The sequence below is a fragment of the Aspergillus brasiliensis genome (assembly GCF_001889945.1).
Source record: "Aspergillus brasiliensis CBS 101740 unplaced genomic scaffold ASPBRscaffold_13, whole genome shotgun sequence".
Lineage (NCBI taxonomy): Eukaryota > Fungi > Ascomycota > Eurotiomycetes > Eurotiales > Aspergillaceae > Aspergillus > Aspergillus brasiliensis.
The window spans coordinates 446,443-465,521 of NW_027137454.1; the positions used below are offsets into that span (position 1 = coordinate 446,443).

General features: G+C 49.3%; 7 protein-coding genes across 7 annotated transcripts; 5 read left to right on the forward strand and 2 right to left on the reverse strand.

Annotated features, from left to right (window-relative positions):
- Nucleotides 1-1,251: 1,251 nt before the first annotated feature.
- ASPBRDRAFT_47168 (uncharacterized protein) lies at nt 1,252-1,808 on the forward strand. The gene is made up of 2 exons (XM_067625797.1): nt 1,252-1,466; nt 1,521-1,808. Exons 1-2 carry the CDS (start codon nt 1,294-1,296, stop codon nt 1,621-1,623), a joined length of 276 nt encoding a protein of 91 aa, XP_067475471.1. The 5' UTR covers nt 1,252-1,293; the 3' UTR covers nt 1,624-1,808.
- A 401-nt stretch (nt 1,809-2,209) lies between these two features.
- On the forward strand, nt 2,210-3,869 carry ASPBRDRAFT_47169 (uncharacterized protein). Its single transcript, XM_067625798.1, has one exon. It carries the CDS (start codon nt 2,412-2,414, stop codon nt 3,777-3,779), a length of 1,368 nt encoding a protein of 455 aa, XP_067475472.1. The 5' UTR covers nt 2,210-2,411; the 3' UTR covers nt 3,780-3,869.
- Nucleotides 3,870-5,524: 1,655 nt separating this feature from the next.
- ASPBRDRAFT_58260 (uncharacterized protein) lies at nt 5,525-9,172 on the forward strand (the record flags this gene model as incomplete). The annotated part of the gene is made up of 5 exons (XM_067627872.1): nt 5,525-5,972; nt 6,040-6,916; nt 7,628-7,930; nt 7,991-8,549; nt 8,606-9,172. The coding sequence occupies 5 exons, from the start codon at nt 5,525-5,527 to the stop codon at nt 9,170-9,172; spliced, it is 2,754 nt and encodes a 917-aa protein (XP_067475473.1).
- Nucleotides 9,173-9,248: 76 nt separating this feature from the next.
- ASPBRDRAFT_47174 (uncharacterized protein) lies at nt 9,249-10,537 on the reverse strand. The gene is made up of 3 exons (XM_067625799.1): nt 10,387-10,537; nt 10,045-10,323; nt 9,249-9,994 (listed from the first exon to the last, which is right to left on the reverse strand). Exons 1-3 carry the CDS (start codon nt 10,460-10,462, stop codon nt 9,366-9,368), a joined length of 984 nt encoding a protein of 327 aa, XP_067475474.1. The 5' UTR covers nt 10,463-10,537; the 3' UTR covers nt 9,249-9,365.
- Nucleotides 10,538-11,165: 628 nt separating this feature from the next.
- Nucleotides 11,166-12,736, forward strand: ASPBRDRAFT_47175 (carbon-nitrogen hydrolase family protein). Its single transcript, XM_067625800.1, has 3 exons — nt 11,166-11,415; nt 11,483-11,922; nt 11,982-12,736. Exons 1-3 carry the CDS (start codon nt 11,249-11,251, stop codon nt 12,359-12,361), a joined length of 987 nt encoding a protein of 328 aa, XP_067475475.1. The 5' UTR covers nt 11,166-11,248; the 3' UTR covers nt 12,362-12,736.
- Nucleotides 12,737-14,251: 1,515 nt separating this feature from the next.
- ASPBRDRAFT_185119 (alpha/beta hydrolase) lies at nt 14,252-15,378 on the forward strand (the record flags this gene model as incomplete). The annotated part of the gene is made up of 2 exons (XM_067620037.1): nt 14,252-14,410; nt 14,468-15,378. 2 exons carry the CDS (start codon nt 14,252-14,254, stop codon nt 15,302-15,304), a joined length of 996 nt encoding a protein of 331 aa, XP_067475476.1. The 3' UTR covers nt 15,305-15,378.
- A 1,280-nt stretch (nt 15,379-16,658) lies between these two features.
- On the reverse strand, nt 16,659-17,858 carry ASPBRDRAFT_210131 (FAD-dependent oxidoreductase; the record flags this gene model as incomplete). The annotated part of the gene is made up of 1 exon (XM_067621887.1): nt 16,659-17,858. The coding sequence occupies one exon, from the start codon at nt 17,856-17,858 to the stop codon at nt 16,659-16,661; it is 1,200 nt and encodes a 399-aa protein (XP_067475477.1).
- Between the last annotated feature and the right edge of the window lie 1,221 nt (nt 17,859-19,079).

Sequence of the window (19,079 nt, forward strand, 5' to 3'; positions counted from 1 at the left end):
CAGGGCTCTCGGAACAGCAATATTTAGTGAACAAGTCACAGAGCTCATGGAAGAGAACATAATCAGTACCAGGTAGCCAGTTAGTCCTGATATAATCCAATCAATGGATCCCCGCTTATATCTTCACGACATCCAGACCATGGAAAGTGAACACTCGAAGCCTTCAGGGTAGCAGACAGCCCTTAGTTACCTACATGTTGCACTCGGCCTTATCTCAGAATGAGGGATATTAGTCGCAACTGACTGTCCGACCGGGATAGATGTTCCTTCGGATTTTTGCAGACGTGCGAAGTATTCGCGTGTTTCGGATAGCTTTTTTATTACTCGTCGATGAGTCACCGTGATGCAGGACGTCGAGAAGCTAGGATATTGTAGTCAGACTGTTTATTCTGTACATTGGGCCTATTTGCAGGTGAGTGAAGCGTAAGAAGCAATGGTGCAGCCATAACTACCTGTTTCTAAACCTGAAGACTGAGATAATCAAGTTTGAATGGCAAGCTTTGTTTCTCGACTGCAAATGATCATGCGCTTTTTTGTATGCTGTTGAGTGGGATGTCTTCTGATGAACACCAGAGATTGGCTTCTGCTAAGGCAAGGGAAGATATAGATGGTTAGATTCGGGGTTCTGGGGTTGCAGCTTTATAGCTTGAACAGCCCTCCACTGAGTGAATTATAGAATCCTGCATCACTACAATATCCTATTCGTCCATTTCTCTGAGTGAAGCCTTAAGAAGATCAGATGAATAAGGCCGTTGACCGTATTACAGATTCTAATTCTATGCTGTCCAACCTAGAGATTCCATTTCCGATGCCTTCTGGGAGATTTGTGAAACTCCTTACGGAAGACTTCTTGCTTCTCTGATGAGATGTAACATTCTGGTTGCCTCGTTTCTTCGGAAGAGCCACTGCCGATAATTCTTTCCATTTCACTTTGCAGAAAGGTTGTCTTTTCTGACAATCCATATGTTGTGCAAGTGAAATGTTGGGGCTTGTTCAAGTCGTAGCACCGCTCACCATCGCCGTTGATGTGAATTGACTACGTAGAATTATGATCCAATGGAAATAAATATATATTCAAACGTCTTAACGTTGATGTTCGCAACAGTTGGATGTGCGGTGTCGCAGAAAGTTAATTTCGATGGAACTGTAGGGGTAATGAAGTCATCCGTCAGATGACATCCGCAGTCACATTTTCCCCATATATACGGCCACTGATCAGAATATATCTGGTATAATTAATCTTGAACACAAAGATTTTTGACTTCATCTCTGAAATAAGATATATCATTCAACATGTTTCCCAACCTGCAGAGTTTGTCCGACCAAGACGAATATAAGGATAACCCGGCACCTTCCGGCCGGCGTCGCTCGTCTGTGATTCCACCCAGCCTACAGTTCCTCGTCGATCATGACTCTCAGCAGACGAGGGATGAGCCTCCTGAATGGGAAAAGTCATGGGATCAAACGTACGTTTCATATAAGGACGGGTGTTTGAGCAGTAGGTCTTCTAACCCCACCAGGACTGACAATGCGGAGCTGTGCGACTTCCTGGATCGAGTCCATTCTAAGGATCCAGCTGATCCAAGCCAACAGAGTGGGGAAAGTATTCGGAGGGGTTCTTGAGATAATCGAAGTTACAGACCAGGAGCTAAGAGAATTGACGAATGAGGAATATAAACCTGTTTGATTGTGCTGCCGTCCCTCATTTAAATGAATAATGGCTAGGATTTAACGGAGCAGTGCTCGTACATAATGTAACTATGAATTAAACCTAACTATAGCATTATTGTAACGGAATCCTATTAACCTCACTGCATGAGAATGCTGCCCGTCAAGTGTGTCGTAGAAGATCTAGCACGTTGGTAGCAGGGCTGAGTAGGGGACATGCTTCTAAACTCGGAATACCCGAGTATCCGTCGAACCATGCTGTGTAGAGATGCTTGTGGGTCGAACCAGAGGGTATGGCATGTTCCCACTTCCAACAGTGATGGCATCACCACGTCAAGAGAAGTGGAAAGACTATCAAAGACTAAGCTTCAGCTAGCCGAGTAGTCACCAATCGCTTTGCAGCTGGCCCACTTGCTGTGGGCCATATCAGCCCATCAGAATCAGCCCATTTTTCATCCCTACACGATCAGCAGAGATTCTGACGCCCAGACACCGGGATATTATCTCCACTAGGTCTACAATTGGCTACCAGTGGGTTTACCTGTGAAGTATCTCGCCATAAGTCAGCTTTCTCTTTCTTCCTCGTCACACTTGTCGCAGATTTCACATATCAATTGTCCAGGCACGGTGTCCGTCTCGCAGGACATTTTATTTGCCACCGACTTGTTCATTATACATCAGGATCATCATCCGAGTTCTTTTGTCTATTTCTCCAGTTACGGAATCGGTTACAACTCCACACAATGGACCGTCGCGTCACAATTGCATCCCAAGTCGCCATCGCTGCCGTGGCTAGCTATTGCATCTACAAGGCTTTCAACGCTCGACAGCAACAACGATCCCTGAAGGATGCGGTGCCTAAATCCTCTGCTGCTCCACTGACACCAGAGCAGATCAAGATCATCAAGGCCACGGTGCCTGTGCTACAAGAATATGGCACTAAGATCACCACAGCATTCTACAAGAACATGTTGACTGCGCATCCTGAGCTCAATGCCGTGTTCAACACCGCCAATCAAGTCAATGGTCATCAGGCTCGTGCACTGGCGGGCGCACTGTTCGCCTACGCATCCCACATCGACGATCTCGGAGCACTCGGGCCGGCCGTGGAATTAATATGCAACAAGCATGCATCTCTGTACATTCAAGCCGACGAGTACAAAATCGTTGGCAAGTACCTGCTAGAAGCCATGAAGGAGGTACTTGGAGATGCCTGCACTGACGATATTCTCGATGCCTGGGGTGCCGCATACTGGGCCCTGGCCGACATCATGATTAACCGCGAAGCCGCACTCTACAAGCAGAGCCAGGGATGGACCAACTGGCGCCAATTCCGCATTGCTAAGAAGGTGCCCGAGTCGGACGAGATCACTTCGTTCTACTTGAAGCCAGTCGACGGGAAGCCCCTGCCGCCTTTCAGGCCAGGCCAGTATATCTCGGTTAGCGTCCAAGTTCCGGAGTTGAAGTATCCCCAGGCTCGCCAGTACTCGCTCAGTGATACTCCTCGCTCGGATTACTATCGCATCAGTGTCAAGAAGGAAACCGGCCTTGATCCTCGTGCTCCCGGTGCTAAGAGACACCCTGGATACGTTTCCAATGTCCTCCATGCTATCGTCAAGGAGGGCGATCACATCGATGTATCTCATCCCTACGGAGACTTCTACCTGTCTACTGCTGAAGCTACCCATCCGATTGTTCTTCTCTCCGCGGGTGTTGGTATCACACCCATGATGTCCATCTTGAACACCGTCACACAGGAGAACCAACGCAAGATCCACTTCGTTCATGGATCCCGTACCACTGAGGCTCGCGCCTTCAAGGGCCATCTTCACAAATTGGAAAAGGATATCCCTGACATGAAGGTAACCTTCTTCCTCAGCAGCCCGGGTGACAATGACCAGCTGGGTGTTGATTACCACCACGCTGGACGAATTGACCTGCAGAAACTCGACGCGTCTCATCTATACTTGGACAATCCAAGCACGGAATACTATGTCTGCGGTCCCGACACGTTCATGACGCAGATGGAGCAGGCTTTGAAGGCTTATGGTGTGAGCGATGATCGGGTAAAGATGGAGTTGTTTGGCACCGGTGGTGTTCCTTGCAACTAGAAAATGTTCTTCTGTACTGTACATGTCGAGCTGCCGTGATTGCTTTATGATATATAACGATTCAAGTCCTGCGACCTGAATGGTTGCCAACAAAATAGTAATCATTCATTTATCTTATTTCGAATCATCAATTGCTCTACAGAATGGTGATGATATCTACACCTGTTTGACCAACGTAGAGATAGCTTTCGAGGCTAGTAATTCGCTACCGCTTCATGTCACCTCGGATGGGATGTATATGGAGAGATAATAGGTTCTCCTTACTGCCATACTCGCCATTCAACGGTGTATGAGCAACGGCACTGTGGGTCGACCATTTGCTTTCTCAATCCCTGCTGTATCAAGAGCAGAAAGCCACCATCTATCGGGGTTTAACAGCATACTACTACTGTCTCTGAAATGGCGCTCTAAGCTGCTTACCAAACATATTACCGTAGATAATGCCGGATATCGCTTTCATTGTAACGCCATACTTCAAGGTTATAAGTCTACGTCCCAATCATCAATACATACTTTCGCCACATGAACTGATTGATGGATGTCGAATAAGAGATATATGCACTCACTTATTCTCTGGGTAATGCGGATTAGTGCCTTATCAAACGATATGCATCGCAAGAAACAATACAGGGGCCCTCAGAAGCTCAACGAACTGTTGAAGGTTCTGGCAATAATGCCCTGCGTGGGGGACTGTTTGTGGATGGAGGGTATACTGCGCATTAAATCATCAGAGAAGACTTCAGGCTATTTGGACAAATGTTCCCCATGAGCTATGCTTATCGAGGGTACAACGTGACAATGATTGATGGTCCTGATTCGTTGATCAGGTTGCAGAAATCATGGCTATCTGATGGCTTACGGCGCCAGTCTCGCTAACATTGCCACTTTCCGAACCACCCAAAAATTTTTCTCCGGCGGATCTCGCTACATTTTCCTCCGTCGCCCCGCCACGCCACGTTGGCTGTGATATCTCCATCCTGTCTGCACCAACAACTCCACTCCATCTTCCATTCTCTTGCCCTGTTGATGCTTGCCTTCGGGCAGATATGCGCTCTCACTTTGGTTGGTAAGGTCACCACCAATGCCCCTGTCCTTCTTCCTTCCCCAATACATTCTACTTTGAACCCATCATGACCTTTCATCTCTCTCTCTAGTGTGACATGTAGACAACGTAAAGTGAAATGCAACGAAGAGAGGCCGGTTTGCGGCCCATGTGCCAAGTCTTCTCGTGATTGTGTCTTCTCCGATAGCATATTCCGTTCCTACAGTGCCAGCGATCTTGCCGCCACTGAACGAGGATATGCCTGTCCGGATGAGATACAGACTTGGGTCAAAGTGCCTTCCGACCGTAAGCTAGACTCTTGTTTGTCTTATTATTTGCATATCTTAGACACATGTGCAATCAGGGTGAATGGAACAATTGCTGAGATTGCCGCAGTCATCTTTGTCCAGGTCAAAGACCCTTTCGCTGACGATGAGGAGCCAATACTCCTGGAAAAGCATCGTTCAATCGCCAGTACACCAGTAACCACTGTTACTGAACCGGGTGTGATCCCGAGTTCTACTCATAGTCCTGCACCCCCTGCAGACAATGGGGTCTTGACAGCACTTTTGGTCCGACACTTCAAAGAGGGTCCTAGCCAATGGTATCTCTATCCATACGACTTGTATACGGATGAACTGACAGTGAGGATAGGTTAGACTGCTTTGACACCAATGCCTATTACTCCATCAAAGTGCCTGTCATGGTGGCTACCCGGCCCATGTTGAGGGCTGCTGCGTGTGCCCTTGCTGCCAAACATCTGCACCGGATGTGCCAGGGAGATTCTCATCGGATCTTGCAACTACCCCATCTTCGGAGCAGCGCCCTTCAGTGGGCTATCGGAGGAATCGACTTGAAATACGAATCAGTACGCCTCTACGACGAGGCGATCCGTTACCTGAAAGAGGCGATCAGACTGGACATTCCGAACCATCGGCGCGAGGAGATGTTCGCCGTGGTTGCCATTCTTTGCCAGTTTGAATTAATCGATGCTCCCAGCACCGAATGGCGCGCCCATCTCAGTGCTCTACCGTTCCTGTATTGCGGAACATCCGATGAAATGAGCTTGACATCCTCTCTCCCAAACTCTCTGCTACATATCTCCCGCTCGGTATTTTGGAGTCTCGTACGCCAAGACGTTCTCTCAGCTTGTAGGTCAATCATCTTCGTATTCTTCCTTCTACATCCCTGCGTCAGCCCGGATACTTACCAGGACAGTCATCAACGAGACGCAAACTCGCCTCGACCTCTTCGACCTCGTCATCTGGCGCAATTTTGGTCTTAACATTTCCTCCCACGGTCATTTTGTACCCCCATCCATCTCCTCCTCCACCGTCAACACTCCCATTTCCCCCTCTCCAAGCCTCCATGCCCCAGCCCGACCACATTGTACCTGGCTCGATGAAGACACGCTCAGCAACGCCCTGATCTGGATCATGGGAAAGATCATCAACTTCATCACGAGCGGCGATGGGATCTACCCAGGGGACTACGAAAGCCCGCCAGGCCAGCGTCCATGTTTCGGTACGACACAAGAGGATCTCCTGGAACGATGGAAGCGACTCGAATTTGAGCTCAGTGCCTGGTACGACACCTTGCCTGATTCATTTACTCCGTGTGGCCGTACCCGACTCTTTCTATCCAATCTCGAACCGACGCACCACAACCCTGTCCCCACATCTACAGAGCAGGCCACAGATGTAGACACAATCGACGCCATCATCTTCACCATCCCCATGTGTGCCGTCACCATCCAGACCTACCACATGGGCCGTATCCTACTTTTGAGCAATATGCCGCAGGAATCCACGGCCATTCGGTCTACCGTGACGGCGCGACTGCGGCATTATCGACAGATCGCGGGGTTGGTGATTCACCATGCGCGCGAAATTTGTGGGATCAGTTTGGCCGGGTTGCCTGATGCGATCCTGTCGCATACTGTGCAGCCGTTGTTCGTGGCAGGACAATGTTTCGAGGGGAATGAGGAGCGGCGGTTGGTGGTTGATTTACTGCGACGCGTGGAGAGCGATACCGGATGGGCGACAGAGTATCGGGTGAAGGATTTGCAGAGACAATGGGCGGATGGGGGATTGCGGTGTGCGAGATAATCACAACCGTTCCTATAGTATTTCTCTATGAATTTACGATGTATCATCTGCACAGCCGCCTTATTATGAAATTCTCTGCATATAATTGCAATCATAACGTATCTTCATCCAATAGCTGAACGCATACTCCGTATATGCAGCTAAATAGCGTGATTATCGCCAAGTTTATACTCCCACCCACATCGAAGGAATTTTCCCGAGGCGAGTCTAGACCTACTGATTCATCACTCCACTCTCATCTTCCCGCCCCCATAAAATTGCAGTGTCGATAGAGAATACCCGATGAAAGTGGATCCAATTCCCCCGGGTGGGCTCTAGTCCATTTAACCATGAGGAAATCTTCCCGAGAGGAATCTTTCCGAGCGACCGATTCTCGCCTATCGCGGTTTATCGTGCTGATGGCTATTGTAGATCATGGCGCCCAAGGATTTTAGGGCCCACGAAGATATAAATATGAAATGTCTCTGAAATATGGTCTTCTAGCGGAATCACATCTTTAAGATAATAAGATATCATCCCTCAACAACACAGATAAAGATGGCGCTGATACCAGGGTTATCTCGCTATGTCTGGGCCAGTATTCTATGCTCCATGGGGGGCTTTCTTTTCGGGTGCGTATATCCTGAGCTGGTCGCAAATGCACCTTTGCAGCTCAAAAAGTGTACAAAGCAATAGTGCTAACCATCAATGTAATGCAGAATGGACACTGGCATCATCGGCTCCGTGGTCGTAATGGATCAATTCAAGCAGAAATTCGGATCCTTCTCATCCGTCGTCCATGGTCTCATCGTGTCCTCCATCTTGATCCCCGCCGCCTTTTCATCCTTCTTCGGGGGGAAGCTAGCCGACTGGATCGGACGACCTAAGAGCATCACCATCGGTGCCCTTATCTTCGGCATCGGATGTGCCATTGAAGCTGGCGCAGTTCATCTGGCCATGTTCATCGTTGGTCGGGTCGTCGAGGGTCTCGGAGAGGGTTTATACCTGGGGACTCTTGTCGTGTATGCCCCTACCCCATCTCCTCTCCTACATATCAAGATGGATAGCTAATAAGCTAACAGATACATCTGCGAAATCTCACCCCCAAAGCAACGCGGCCCACTAACCACAGGCCCCCAACTCCTCATCACAATGGGCCTCGTCGTCGGCTTCTTCACCTGCTACGGCTGCGAGAACATACACTCCTCCATGGCATGGCGAACACCATTCACTATCCTGGCCTGCATTTCCATCATCTTCAGTCTCGCCGCGTTCTTCTGGCTAGTCGATTCCCCCCGGTGGCTCACGCTACATAATCGCTTCGACGACGCCACTCGCACGTGGCAGTACCTGGAAGTGAGCGAGGCCGATCGCGAAGAACTGCTCGAAGAGGAAGAGGAAGTCGACGTCCATGAAGAGGCCATGACGCATCCGCTGGCCCCGACGGGGAGTATCCTCGCGCCGAATACCCTCGATCAAGTGGTATCGCGACATAGTCGGGTATCTCATCGGACTAAGCCTAAGGGAATGGAGGAAGCGACGCTCTTCGATGCATTCAAGCCGGATGTGCGTAATCGGACCCTCCTGGGCTTGTTCCTCATGGGTATGCAGCAGTTAGCTGGCATTGACGGAGTGTTATACGTACGTTTCCCCTTCCCCTACCCTACACCCTATCTATCTCCTAACTAAGATAATAGTACGCCCCCATGCTCTTCGAACAAGCCGGCATGACCTCCTCGCAAGCGAGTTTCCTCGCCTCCGGCATCTCCGGCCTAGTGATCTTCGTCGTGACCATCCCGGCCCTGATCTACGCCGACTCCTGGGGCCGACGCGCCAACGTCATCCTCGGCGGTCTCGGCCTCACCATCACCATGTTCGTGATCGGGTCCCTATACGCCGCCGACGCCGTGCACCATTCCTCCGGCGCGGGTCGCTGGGTCGTCATCGTGGCGATTTATCTCTTCGCTGCGATCTATAGTGTCTCGTGGGGGGTCAGTTGTAAGGTCTACGCGGCGGAGATCCAGCCCCAGCGGACCAGAGCCAGTGCGACGTGTTTGGCGCATGGCAGTAATTGGGTGTCGAATTTCTTTGTGGCGTTGATTACGCCGGTGTTGTTGGCGAGGAGTAGTTGTGCGGCGTATTTCTTGTTTGGTGGGTGTACGGCGCTGACCGTGGTGGTTTGTGGGTTTTGGATGCCTGAGACGAAGGGGAGGTCGTTGGAGGAGGTGGAGAGGTGTTTTGTTAGGGCGAAGGAGGATACTTAATTGATGATGGAGTAGATGATTATGAGAGATGATAGATATGGCTTTATGGTTAGATGGATAGATATATTGATAGAATGGGAGGCATTGGGTCGGAGACAAGGATGCCTTCATTGAATCAAGTACTATATAACAAAACCATATTAACCCTTCAATTAGTTATTATATACCCTCATATCGTACATCTTCCGTGTGGCTACTTCCCAGTAGCTTTCTCAAAAATATCCTTCGTATGCTCCCACACCTTCTTCCCCACGCCGCTACTCAAATACCTCTCCACCAACTCCGCCTTCGCCTTGACAATCGAGCTATCAAAATCCACCCGATAGAAACCACTTCCCTTCGCATCATCAGCTTTCTCTCCCGGGGCAAACAACGGACTCGTAGCCGCATAAGCATGCCTCTCCCCCGACTCCTTAACAGAAAGCAGCCCAATCGACGAACACGACGGCATCACCGCAAAAATGGCGTTAAAAAGTCCCCTGACAAGCGGATTAAACTCCCGCAAGAGATTCGTATTCACGCCCCCGGGCCGACTATATACCCAGCTGACCTGCGGATGCGCAGCGGCCAGTTGAGCCATGTAAAGCGATGTCATGGTGGTTGCATGATTCGCTGCATTAGACAGACTGTAGTTATGTCGCAGGTCGAGGTCATCTTCTATGAGTGTGCCCTCGTTGCCTGGACTAAGCACGGAGACTACGCGGGCTAGACTGCTGCTGCTTGATGAGGCGGCTTGGTTGAGGAGTGGGAGGAGGTTCTCGGCGAAGCGCATTCGGGCGTAGTAGTGGATACTGAGTTTGCGGTCGAGACCTTCGGTTGTTTCTGCCATGGCTTAGTCGGACTGAAGATAACTGCTGTGGGTGGGTACTAACCAGTCCTTCCTTGCGTGGTCATGATCCCAGCACTCAGGAAGAGGAGGTTTACTTTGGACTCCCGTTGAGCGATTTCGCGACATGTGCTGTCGACGTTCTTCAGGAGAGAGACATCACTCTTGATGAAGTCGATTGTTGCGGATTGGTTGACGGTGCGCAGTTCGGAGATGATCTCTGATGCTTGGGCTTCGTTACGTCCGATCAGGTAGATGTGGGGAGCTGTTGCATAACGAGTGAATTCTCGCGCGGTCGAGAGGCCGATGCCGCTGGTTCCGCCGACTGGATATTGTTAGTTGGGGATAGATCAAGGGCTTTGTTGAGGTAGTAGAATCGTGGACATACCGAACACGGCAACCAGGCCTGAACCCAGGTTCTTGACGTTGGCTAGTTGTCCGCGGATCTCGGAAATGGCAACCATGTTTTCAGTGGCTGTCGGGTATGATTGAAATTAGTATTATACTGAAAGTATGGGATGTATGAGATGGAATATTTTATTGCGACATTGGTTGAGCCATGATCGAGTTAAATAACTGGTGGGAGATGTTGTGGCTAACGTCAGCCACGGCCCGGCTGACCAGATCCAGCGGATGGCTGAAGTCAGCCACTCGCAGTACATAGTGAACTCATTTGTTTCTGTCACCATGGACAATATCGCATTTTTCATGTACGGTACTTGAATCTGTTGTTTACTTCTGTTGGTTTGAATTATTATAGTCAGTCGATACGTTTAGGCCCACCCAGTTACGCCAATGCCCATCAGCTCAATATAGATTCCGTTGAGGGCCGGTCAGATATCCGTTATCGGCCCTAGTTCGAATGCCACTTCGTGTACCACCACAATGTGAGGGATGACATTCTCCTATGATGGCAGTACTAAACCACGAAGAGTGGACTGGCAGTGATTCCAACTGACAGGATGAATAATGAATCACATCATGATGCTGTGCATGGGTTGCCAAGTAACTTTGATCCTAAGCATATCTGTACAGGGGTGTCAAAGCATCGAAATCCGCAGATATGATAACGTTACTTCATCAGGTTCATCGCGATAAACGAAGACATCTGTCATACGATAAGTTGGCTTGGCGTGAGGGGTATTATGGGCCGAGCTGGGATTGTGGGTGGTATATAAATCCCGAGAGCTCCCTGCGTCCAAATCCCGGAGATCCTCCAGTTTCACATACCGAGTTCCTACCACTCCGTCATGCCATCTCAGGTGCGCGTCGCAGTCACGCAGGCAGAGCCTGTCTGGCTGGACTTGGAAGCAACGGTATCAAAGACATGCCATCTCATTGCGGAAGCAGCTGCAAATGGCGCTCAGTTGGTGACATTTCCCGAGTGTTGGATCCCGGGATATCCTGCCTGGATTTGGTGGGTACAACCACATCAAATGGCGCCAATGACATTGGGACTAACCAAGGATCATGGGTCTACAAAGGACACGGCCGGTCGACATGCGTCTGTCATCTACTTATATACAGAACTCCCTGAAGATCGACTCCCCGCAGATGGTTAGCATTCAGCAATGCGCAGCGGAGCATAACATCGTCGTTGTCCTGGGATTTTCTGAGAACCTGCATAACTCCCTGTATATCTCGCAGGCGATTATCGGAAGTGATGGGAAGATCCTCACCACCCGCAAGAAAATCAAGCCCACTCATATGGAGCGGACCATTTTCGGCGATTCGTTCGGAGACTGTCTGCAGAGTGTAGTTGACACATCAGTCGGTCGCGTTGGTGCTCTTTCTTGCTGGGAGCATATCCAGCCTCTGCTTAAGTATCACACTTATGCCCAGCGGGAACAAATTCATGTTGCCGCATGGCCGCCTCTGTTTCCTCATAGCGAGGACGGTTCCTTGTTCTCGATGTCTAGCGAGGGTATGAACATCAAGTGAAAGAAGTACACAGAAGGAATGCTAAAAATCATCTCCCTTCAGGTACTAGTTCCATTGCGAGGACCTATGCTATCGAAAGCCAGTCTTTTGTACTACACACCACAACCGTGATAGGCCAATCTGGCATTGACCGGATGGCAACACATACTGGTGCCCTAATGAGCACCCCCGGTGGTGGCTGCTCTGCCATCTTCGGGCCTGACGGTCGCCAATTATCGCAGCCGATTCCCAGTACAGAAGAGGGTATTATATATGCTGATCTTGACTTGGAGCAGATATATCACTCCAAAGCCTTTGTAGATGTCTGTGGACACTATAGCCGACCGGACCTTCTATGGCTGGGAGTGGAGGGTGGTGTCAAGCGCCATGTAAGGGATAATACAACTACTGCGGCAGCACAAGTAGAGCAGCAAGAGGAGTAAAGGTAAAACTGGGGGTGAGAAGGCCTATGACAACGGGGATTGAGGATGCTTTTGGCGACTGGGATTTTCTGATTCGTTACATTGTGCGACAGCGTGATTTTGGGTAGCCGTGGACTAAGCTGATAACATATTCTCCATGTTCTTCTTGTCACTATGAAGAGCGAACATTCAATCACTCAGGTTGTATAACATATCAGGCTTTGAATCTGATCACAGCGGGGCAAATCATGCACTATTCCTGTTGCTCTTTCTGATTGGCCTTTTCCCAAGTCGATCAGGGGTTCCAGTCCTTTAAATAAAGACTACTTACAAGGTATGCCAATCTAGTTATTATAGAGAACCTTCGATATTTATTCATCTTAGTGGACGATCCCCTCAAGTCCAGTCTAAAAATACAATCAATCATGTGGCATTCGTCCACCACGCAAGAGGTGAGGTCATACATGGTAGAAATCCGCAGCTTTGCTGCCGGTTATCTGCCACTTCTAATCTACCAGCATGTTACAGACGTGAGATTCGCGATGTTTCGTATGTACTACAAATGGGCACAGAAGCCTCGGGGCGACGTTCTAGCATTCGCCATGGATTTAAGGGTCAGTCATGGCTGGATGAACCTCTCCCGCTCCCTCATTTTCACCCAGGGAATCCATCACGCTTCTTGCAGATTGATTCGACGGTGTCGCAACAGGACATTATCCTAGTCTCCGTATCGCATTGATTAGCGTTCAATGACTGGTGTTATTATGTACAACATAAGCTTCCGTTCGGCATTCGGCGTTCTGATTGTTAGCGGCAGCATATTTCATAACCGAGAGCCGAATGCGATACCCACAAGCGGCACGGCTGGCTACACCAGCTGCCTTCTCTAGAATGAAGGAGTACTTGACTACTACCGTATCCACATGGCTTTTGGTACCCAAAAAGGGGGTATCTGCTGTCTAGTACTGATGTGGTCTGAAGGTGCGTACCACTTGAGATTTGGTATCTACGGTTCCGCATCAGTTTGATCAGCAACCATCCCAGGTATGGATTTGCCGACAACAAATCCCCGAGATTAATAATACACCAGCCTTTTTAAGGTGCTGAAGGATGTTTAACTCGCTGAGTGAATTCTCTCTTACGGACATATTATGCACATTACTGGTATGACGCAATCTCGCGACCTATACGCGCCGCATGATTGAGATTGTCTAGAAGTGTGAATTTCCCACGTTAAAGCTCTGTGGTACAATTCCCATATTGCCCAAAATCTGAGAAAAGTAATTATATATTTTTTTAATAACCACAGAGAGTCTGCCTGACCTGCACCGGCTCCTCGCAAACACCGAGCCGATTCCGCTGAGGATTGTCGGTGACTGGGATACCGGCGATCCCGGCGTAGACCTGTAGAACGGGGTATACCATAGTCTCAGAAACAACCTAGCTTGACCCACCAACTTTACAAATGTCCGAACCTACTCATGTAGAAGACCTGAGTTTGATTGGGTATAAACGAGACCGTTCAGTGCACCTTATAACCCCGGAGCAAGTGGTAGAGCAGTTGATCTTCGAGCTGTTCTTCCCCGAAACCTACCGCTTCCGGTTCGTCCTTAAGGATCTTCCACGGAAATACCTTATCTCTTAGGATGCTGTATCCGTTGCTATTGATCCAGCTAAATAGATGACCGAAGTTCCGAGACAGCGCTTTTGCCGAAGATTACTGCCGATGGCCATTGGCGGGCTTTGCCGCGCCTAGTCTCTGATTTTATACCGACACCTACTATAAAAAGGATCTCGGATGCCGCCAGCTCTGGAATATGCGGTAAACCTAAAACAGGAACTACCAACTAGTTACCTCTTTGTTCTGCCTGATCCACAAGGAAACTCGTCATCAGTATCCGGAACATTACCATGGCTTTTCAATTACACTCCAAGTTCGACGGCTTCGACTTAATCCAAGCTACTTACAAGAAAATCGGTGATCATGCCATCGAAACCAGCGTCCTTGTGCCTCATACCCCGTGTACAGGTAAAAGACCGACAATTATACGCTTCCACGGCGGTGGGCTTGTACGCTGTCCAAATAACTATCTAACGTGGGTTCCACGGGTTCTAACAAGCTTACAGGTATGTGGTGACTCCCTCGAGCCACAGTACTGGCCACAATGGCTGTCCGACCTTGCCCTCCTGCACGGAGCGGTGATCGTCTGTCCCAACTACCGACTCATGCCTGAAGCGAATGGGCTAGATATCTACGACGACGTGGAAGATTTCTGGACATGGCTCCACACGCCAGTGATCCACGAGATCCTCGCTGCACACCAGACACCAACTGATCTCGATCTAACACGCATTATCCTGGCTGGGGACTCCGCAGGTGGGCTCCTGAGCATTAACCTTGCCCTCTCTCATGGAGACAGTATTCGTGCGGCTATAGCCACCTACCCCCCCGTCGCCCTGAACGCGCCTGAATTCACCGAGACCCGCACTATCCTGCCCGTGGGAGTGGATACACCGAAATCCTCTATTACGGAATACTTGACCAGTCATCCCCTCCCCCGCAGACAGGTTTCGTCGGGCGCGACACCCACTCGCTGGTCGCTGATGCTCGCAGCAACCCAGCATGGGGTTATCGGCAAGTGGTATGCGCAGGGCTCGGAGGAATCCCCACGACGGGAACTGATCTATCCAATGGAGCGGCTGGGAAATCCAGGAGTCCAGATTCCCAGGGGTGGAATTATACTCCTCCATGGGCGGCAAGACAGCGTGGTGCCGGTGCAGCAGTCAGAGAGATTTGTGGCTCGCGCCCGCGAAGTCACTCAAGGGCAGCTGGTCAGCGACATGGTGGTATTGGTCCCCCGGGACGGGGAGCATGAGTTCGATGCGGAGCTTCGATATGATGAGCCCTGGCTGAAGAATGCGTTGAAGAAGGTGGTTGAGACCTGGTTGGAATTATCTGTTTAGGAGGGGAATGGAACCGTCCTAAAAAAAAAAAAAAATCTCATTACACTGGATGGTCGTTACGACGGAGAGCCCAGAACAACTTCTACGTACTATTTGATCTGTATTGCATCTGTAAGTGAGCAACATATGCAGCATCTGGATATTGTGCGGCATATTTGACACGAACTACGTAAATTCTAGCTCGTGGTATCTCTTCATCACCAGGTATATCTAAATGAGCTGAATCTTGATAAGGGCAAACAAGGGTTATTAGCTCATCAAGGAGAGCATTCAAAATACGTGATAGCTTGACAAACGGTGTTACGTTGCATTGGGTTCGCAAGGGTGTTATGCAACTGGCATCTGTGCACCCTCAATCTCTGGTATTTAGAGCTTCAAGACTTATGCACAAGCCCAAATGTGCTGCCAGTCTGTCTGGATTGGCCCGTTGGACCCCATAGACAGCTTTAGGCATAGGCTTGAGCATGTCGTAAATTTGAAGCGCTTGTACAATCTGTTGATTGAATCATTATACGCCTACACTTGAGGGCGAGGAATTTGATAAAAATCAGCATAAGATTCGGCCAATGTGCATCCGGCCAATGTGCCTCTGACCATCTGACTGAAAAAAAGTGGCTGCAACGCCTTCATGGCGACAACAGATGATTGATATGGCTCGTTTCCTAGTGCCTACGGGCATTAACGAATATTTCAACTACCCGTGGGGGCTTATTGAAGAAATACATGCATGAATTTCCAATCCAAAAGAAGAAACGCACAACAAAGCGTGCTTCTGTACGTCACTGCATTGAGATTGGCAGACCGATCGCAAATGTGGAATACTCAGAGTAAAGGATACATAGGACCTGAGGTCCCAGGTCACTCTCACAAGGACACCGATGTCAGATTATTAAGTGGCAGCAGCAGATAAGCCAGTTGAGGGATGATGTCATACAACGTCCTTTACTTGCAGCGCTGTTGTCCTAGAAGAAACGACTGGCTAGCTTAAAGTACATCTATCCTAGTTTCAGACGTAAGAAGCATGGCGTTGAGAATGACGTGCTAACAGATTCTGAGGTGCACTCGTTGTATGCGAGTCTGTGAAAATCCTACTGACTTGCTCATAACCGCATCTACCTGGCTACAATCTTTCTGAATCATAACATTGTATGATATGAACATCTATCTATTCCTTAAATTGATAACCAGAAAAGAGCTACAAGTGTTTCTAGAGTAGTACAAAGTGTAAAGGCCTTCTGAGTGATACATGCTTCCTTCCCCTGACGTTCCGTACTCTCCATAGATCCAGTGCTCACTCGAATAATCGCTGACGAGGTTTCGCATGTTGTGGCCATTGCGCAAGGTCGAACCGTGATCATATAGACACATCTGCCCCTAGACCATCCTTTACAGGGAGCCCTTTGTTGTGCATATCAATCAAATATCTCATCCGTGTGGCCAGACGGCGGCCGGCATCTTCCTCGAACGTGGACAGATGCTCTTCCCAACTGATTTGTTGGACCTTAGTAGCGCGGGAGAAAAGGCCACGCTCGTACATCTGCGTGGCTTTATCGAGATCATGTGGACATGAGATAATAGCCTGCGCAAGCTCAAAGGCATCAAACATAGCCGTATTGACACCCTCACCGGCAAAAGGGGTCATGACATGCGCTGCATCACCCAGAAGCGTGAAGCCCTTCCTGTGTGGCCAGCGTATACCAACGGGTAGCATGTAAAGTTCACGGAGGATGATTTCACCATCACAATTGGAAATAAGTCGTGTGAGCTCCTCACTCCAAGATTTGTATTCCTGAAGGAGCAACTCTTTGATCGCTTTCGAATCGGTGGAATCTATACCGCAGTTCTTGAACCACCCTTCTGGTTTGCGCATTAGGAGGTACACCCGGACAGACCTGTCACCTTGTCGCTGGGTCATAATCAACTTGCCGTCGTCCCCATAGGAGAAATAAGAGCCCCGACCCAGCATGCTGTCCATATCAGGATCAATGTGGACCGGATCGGTGATCCAGAGCTCAAAGCCGGTAACGCCTGAATAGAAGGGGGCAATCTGGCTGACAACTGGGCGGACTTTGGACCAAGTCCCATCTGCTCCAATGATCAAATCAAAGCCACGCTCAGTCCCGGACGTGAAATGTAGAGTTCCATCCTCAGACACTTTCTTTAGGTGGTGGTTCCAGCGGATACAGTGTTCCGGGATCGAGTCAAGCAGGATATCTCGCAAGGCAGAGCGATCGATTTCTGGTCGACCCTTGGATTGGGAGCCGCCGTCAAACAACCGCGTGTTGCAATTATCGGTGATGATGAGTTCCTCCGCATCGTAAGAGACATTCTTTTCGTATTCGTCCCACAATCCTGCCTCTCGGATCACCCGTTGTCCAGTACCTTTGTGAATGTCCAAAATTCCACCGAACACTCTGCGGTCCTCTCGCGACTTGTCATTCTCAAAGATCACGAATGGGACATTGGCGCAATGCAACAAACGGGCCAAGGTCAGACCGCCAGGGCCAGCGCCAATGATGGCAATCTTTGGCTGTTTTTGAGGAAGGGAGACCATTGCGGCACTTTGGAAGAGTTGGAGCAGGGAGTAAATTCTTTTTCCAAAGAAAAAGCACAATAAACAGAGAAGTAGTCGAATAGTAAGAAGCACCCAATGTTGCCGCTGGAAGATGTATCCCACCAGAGCACCTGCAGGCTATTTATTCACCTCTTCCTTCGTTCTTTTCGTAAACATATATCTAGTTCACGGACCGGGCTGGGGATCGGTGGTCCGACAAGCACCGAAGCCGAACCGGCATCGCCATGCGACTATCTAGTAGCACCCGCTAACTATGGGGCGCGGAATGTAGCGGCTGATGAGTGAATAAACCGTTGTCCGACGGGCACAAATTCCAAGACCTGAAGATTGATGAGATATGATTCTTGTTTAGAGTTCCCGGTTTCAAAGTACTATGCACTGTCCTCTACTAGCTTTGATTTTCCGTGTCGTGGTAGAGCCTAGCATGCGAGGCAGTGAGTCTGCTACGGTTTATGACGCATTTCAGCAAACCATAAGTTGATGTAGAGGCTGCGGGTCATGAAGATACTAAGACCCTCATAATAGTCAGTGTGCAATTAGCCTTCAAAATACTTAGCTGTCAGGGGAGTTGTGCCAGATGCTTGTTCCTGCTGGAGGAAAAGTACCCTGTCCTGACAAACGGGAGAGACAAAAGGTTTCTCATGACAGTAAACCTGACAAGGAGCTTTCCGCACTCCCTGATAGCTTAGGGGATAATAGGGTTGGATGAAATATATCCCATCAGCTAAAATGAGCATCATAACCGTACAGATCAAAAATGCCTCAATCTTCCAACAAAGCTAGTGCTACAGGCAAACATAATTCCCCTGGCTGAGCATGCAATTATCAGTCTCCCTCTTAACCAGCTACTGGACAAATCCTGTATTTTGTACAATCGCTGAGTACAACGCTATTCTACGTCCTCTGGACAGCGTACTAGGGCTGTAGTTTCATCTGCCATATCTGATCTGTTGACAATTAGAAGAGAGCCGTCCCCCCCTTCACTTCTTGACAAAATTCAGTACTTTGAACTTACATGAACAGCCACCTGGCATCACCCAGGGCAAATTGATTACCTTGCATGGCTCAAATGGTAAGGTCTACTTCCGCAATTGGGAAATAACCTGCCTTCGGGCAGGTATCGTATCCACTCCTCTTGTTGTGTTTCACTTGTGACCATCTGCGAGCCTTTAGGTTGTAATTCGCTCTCCAGTGGTCTTC

Bases quoted from the DNA above. Each gene is read 5' to 3' on its own strand.
- ASPBRDRAFT_47175 (XM_067625800.1), top strand. From the start codon at position 11,249: ATGCCATCTCAGGTGCGCGTCGCAGTCACGCAGGCAGAGCCTGTCTGG. The intron at 11,416-11,482 runs GTGGGTACAACC...GGGTCTACAAAG, and splicing joins GGATATCCTGCCTGGATTTG to GACACGGCCGGTCGACATGC. The intron at 11,923-11,981 runs GTATGAACATCA...ATCTCCCTTCAG, and splicing joins GTTCTCGATGTCTAGCGAGG to GTACTAGTTCCATTGCGAGG.
- ASPBRDRAFT_47174 (XM_067625799.1), bottom strand. From the start codon at position 10,462: ATGGTTGCCATTTCCGAGATCCGCGGACAACTAGCCAACGTCAAGAAC. The intron at 10,324-10,386 runs GTATGTCCACGA...AACAATATCCAG, and splicing joins AGGCCTGGTTGCCGTGTTCG to TCGGCGGAACCAGCGGCATC. The intron at 9,995-10,044 runs GTTAGTACCCAC...AAGCCATGGCAG, and splicing joins GACCACGCAAGGAAGGACTG to AAACAACCGAAGGTCTCGAC.
- ASPBRDRAFT_47169 (XM_067625798.1), top strand. From the start codon at position 2,412: ATGGACCGTCGCGTCACAATTGCATCCCAAGTCGCCATCGCTGCCGTG.
- ASPBRDRAFT_47168 (XM_067625797.1), top strand. From the start codon at position 1,294: ATGTTTCCCAACCTGCAGAGTTTGTCCGACCAAGACGAATATAAGGAT. The intron at 1,467-1,520 runs GTACGTTTCATA...TAACCCCACCAG, and splicing joins GAAAAGTCATGGGATCAAAC to GACTGACAATGCGGAGCTGT.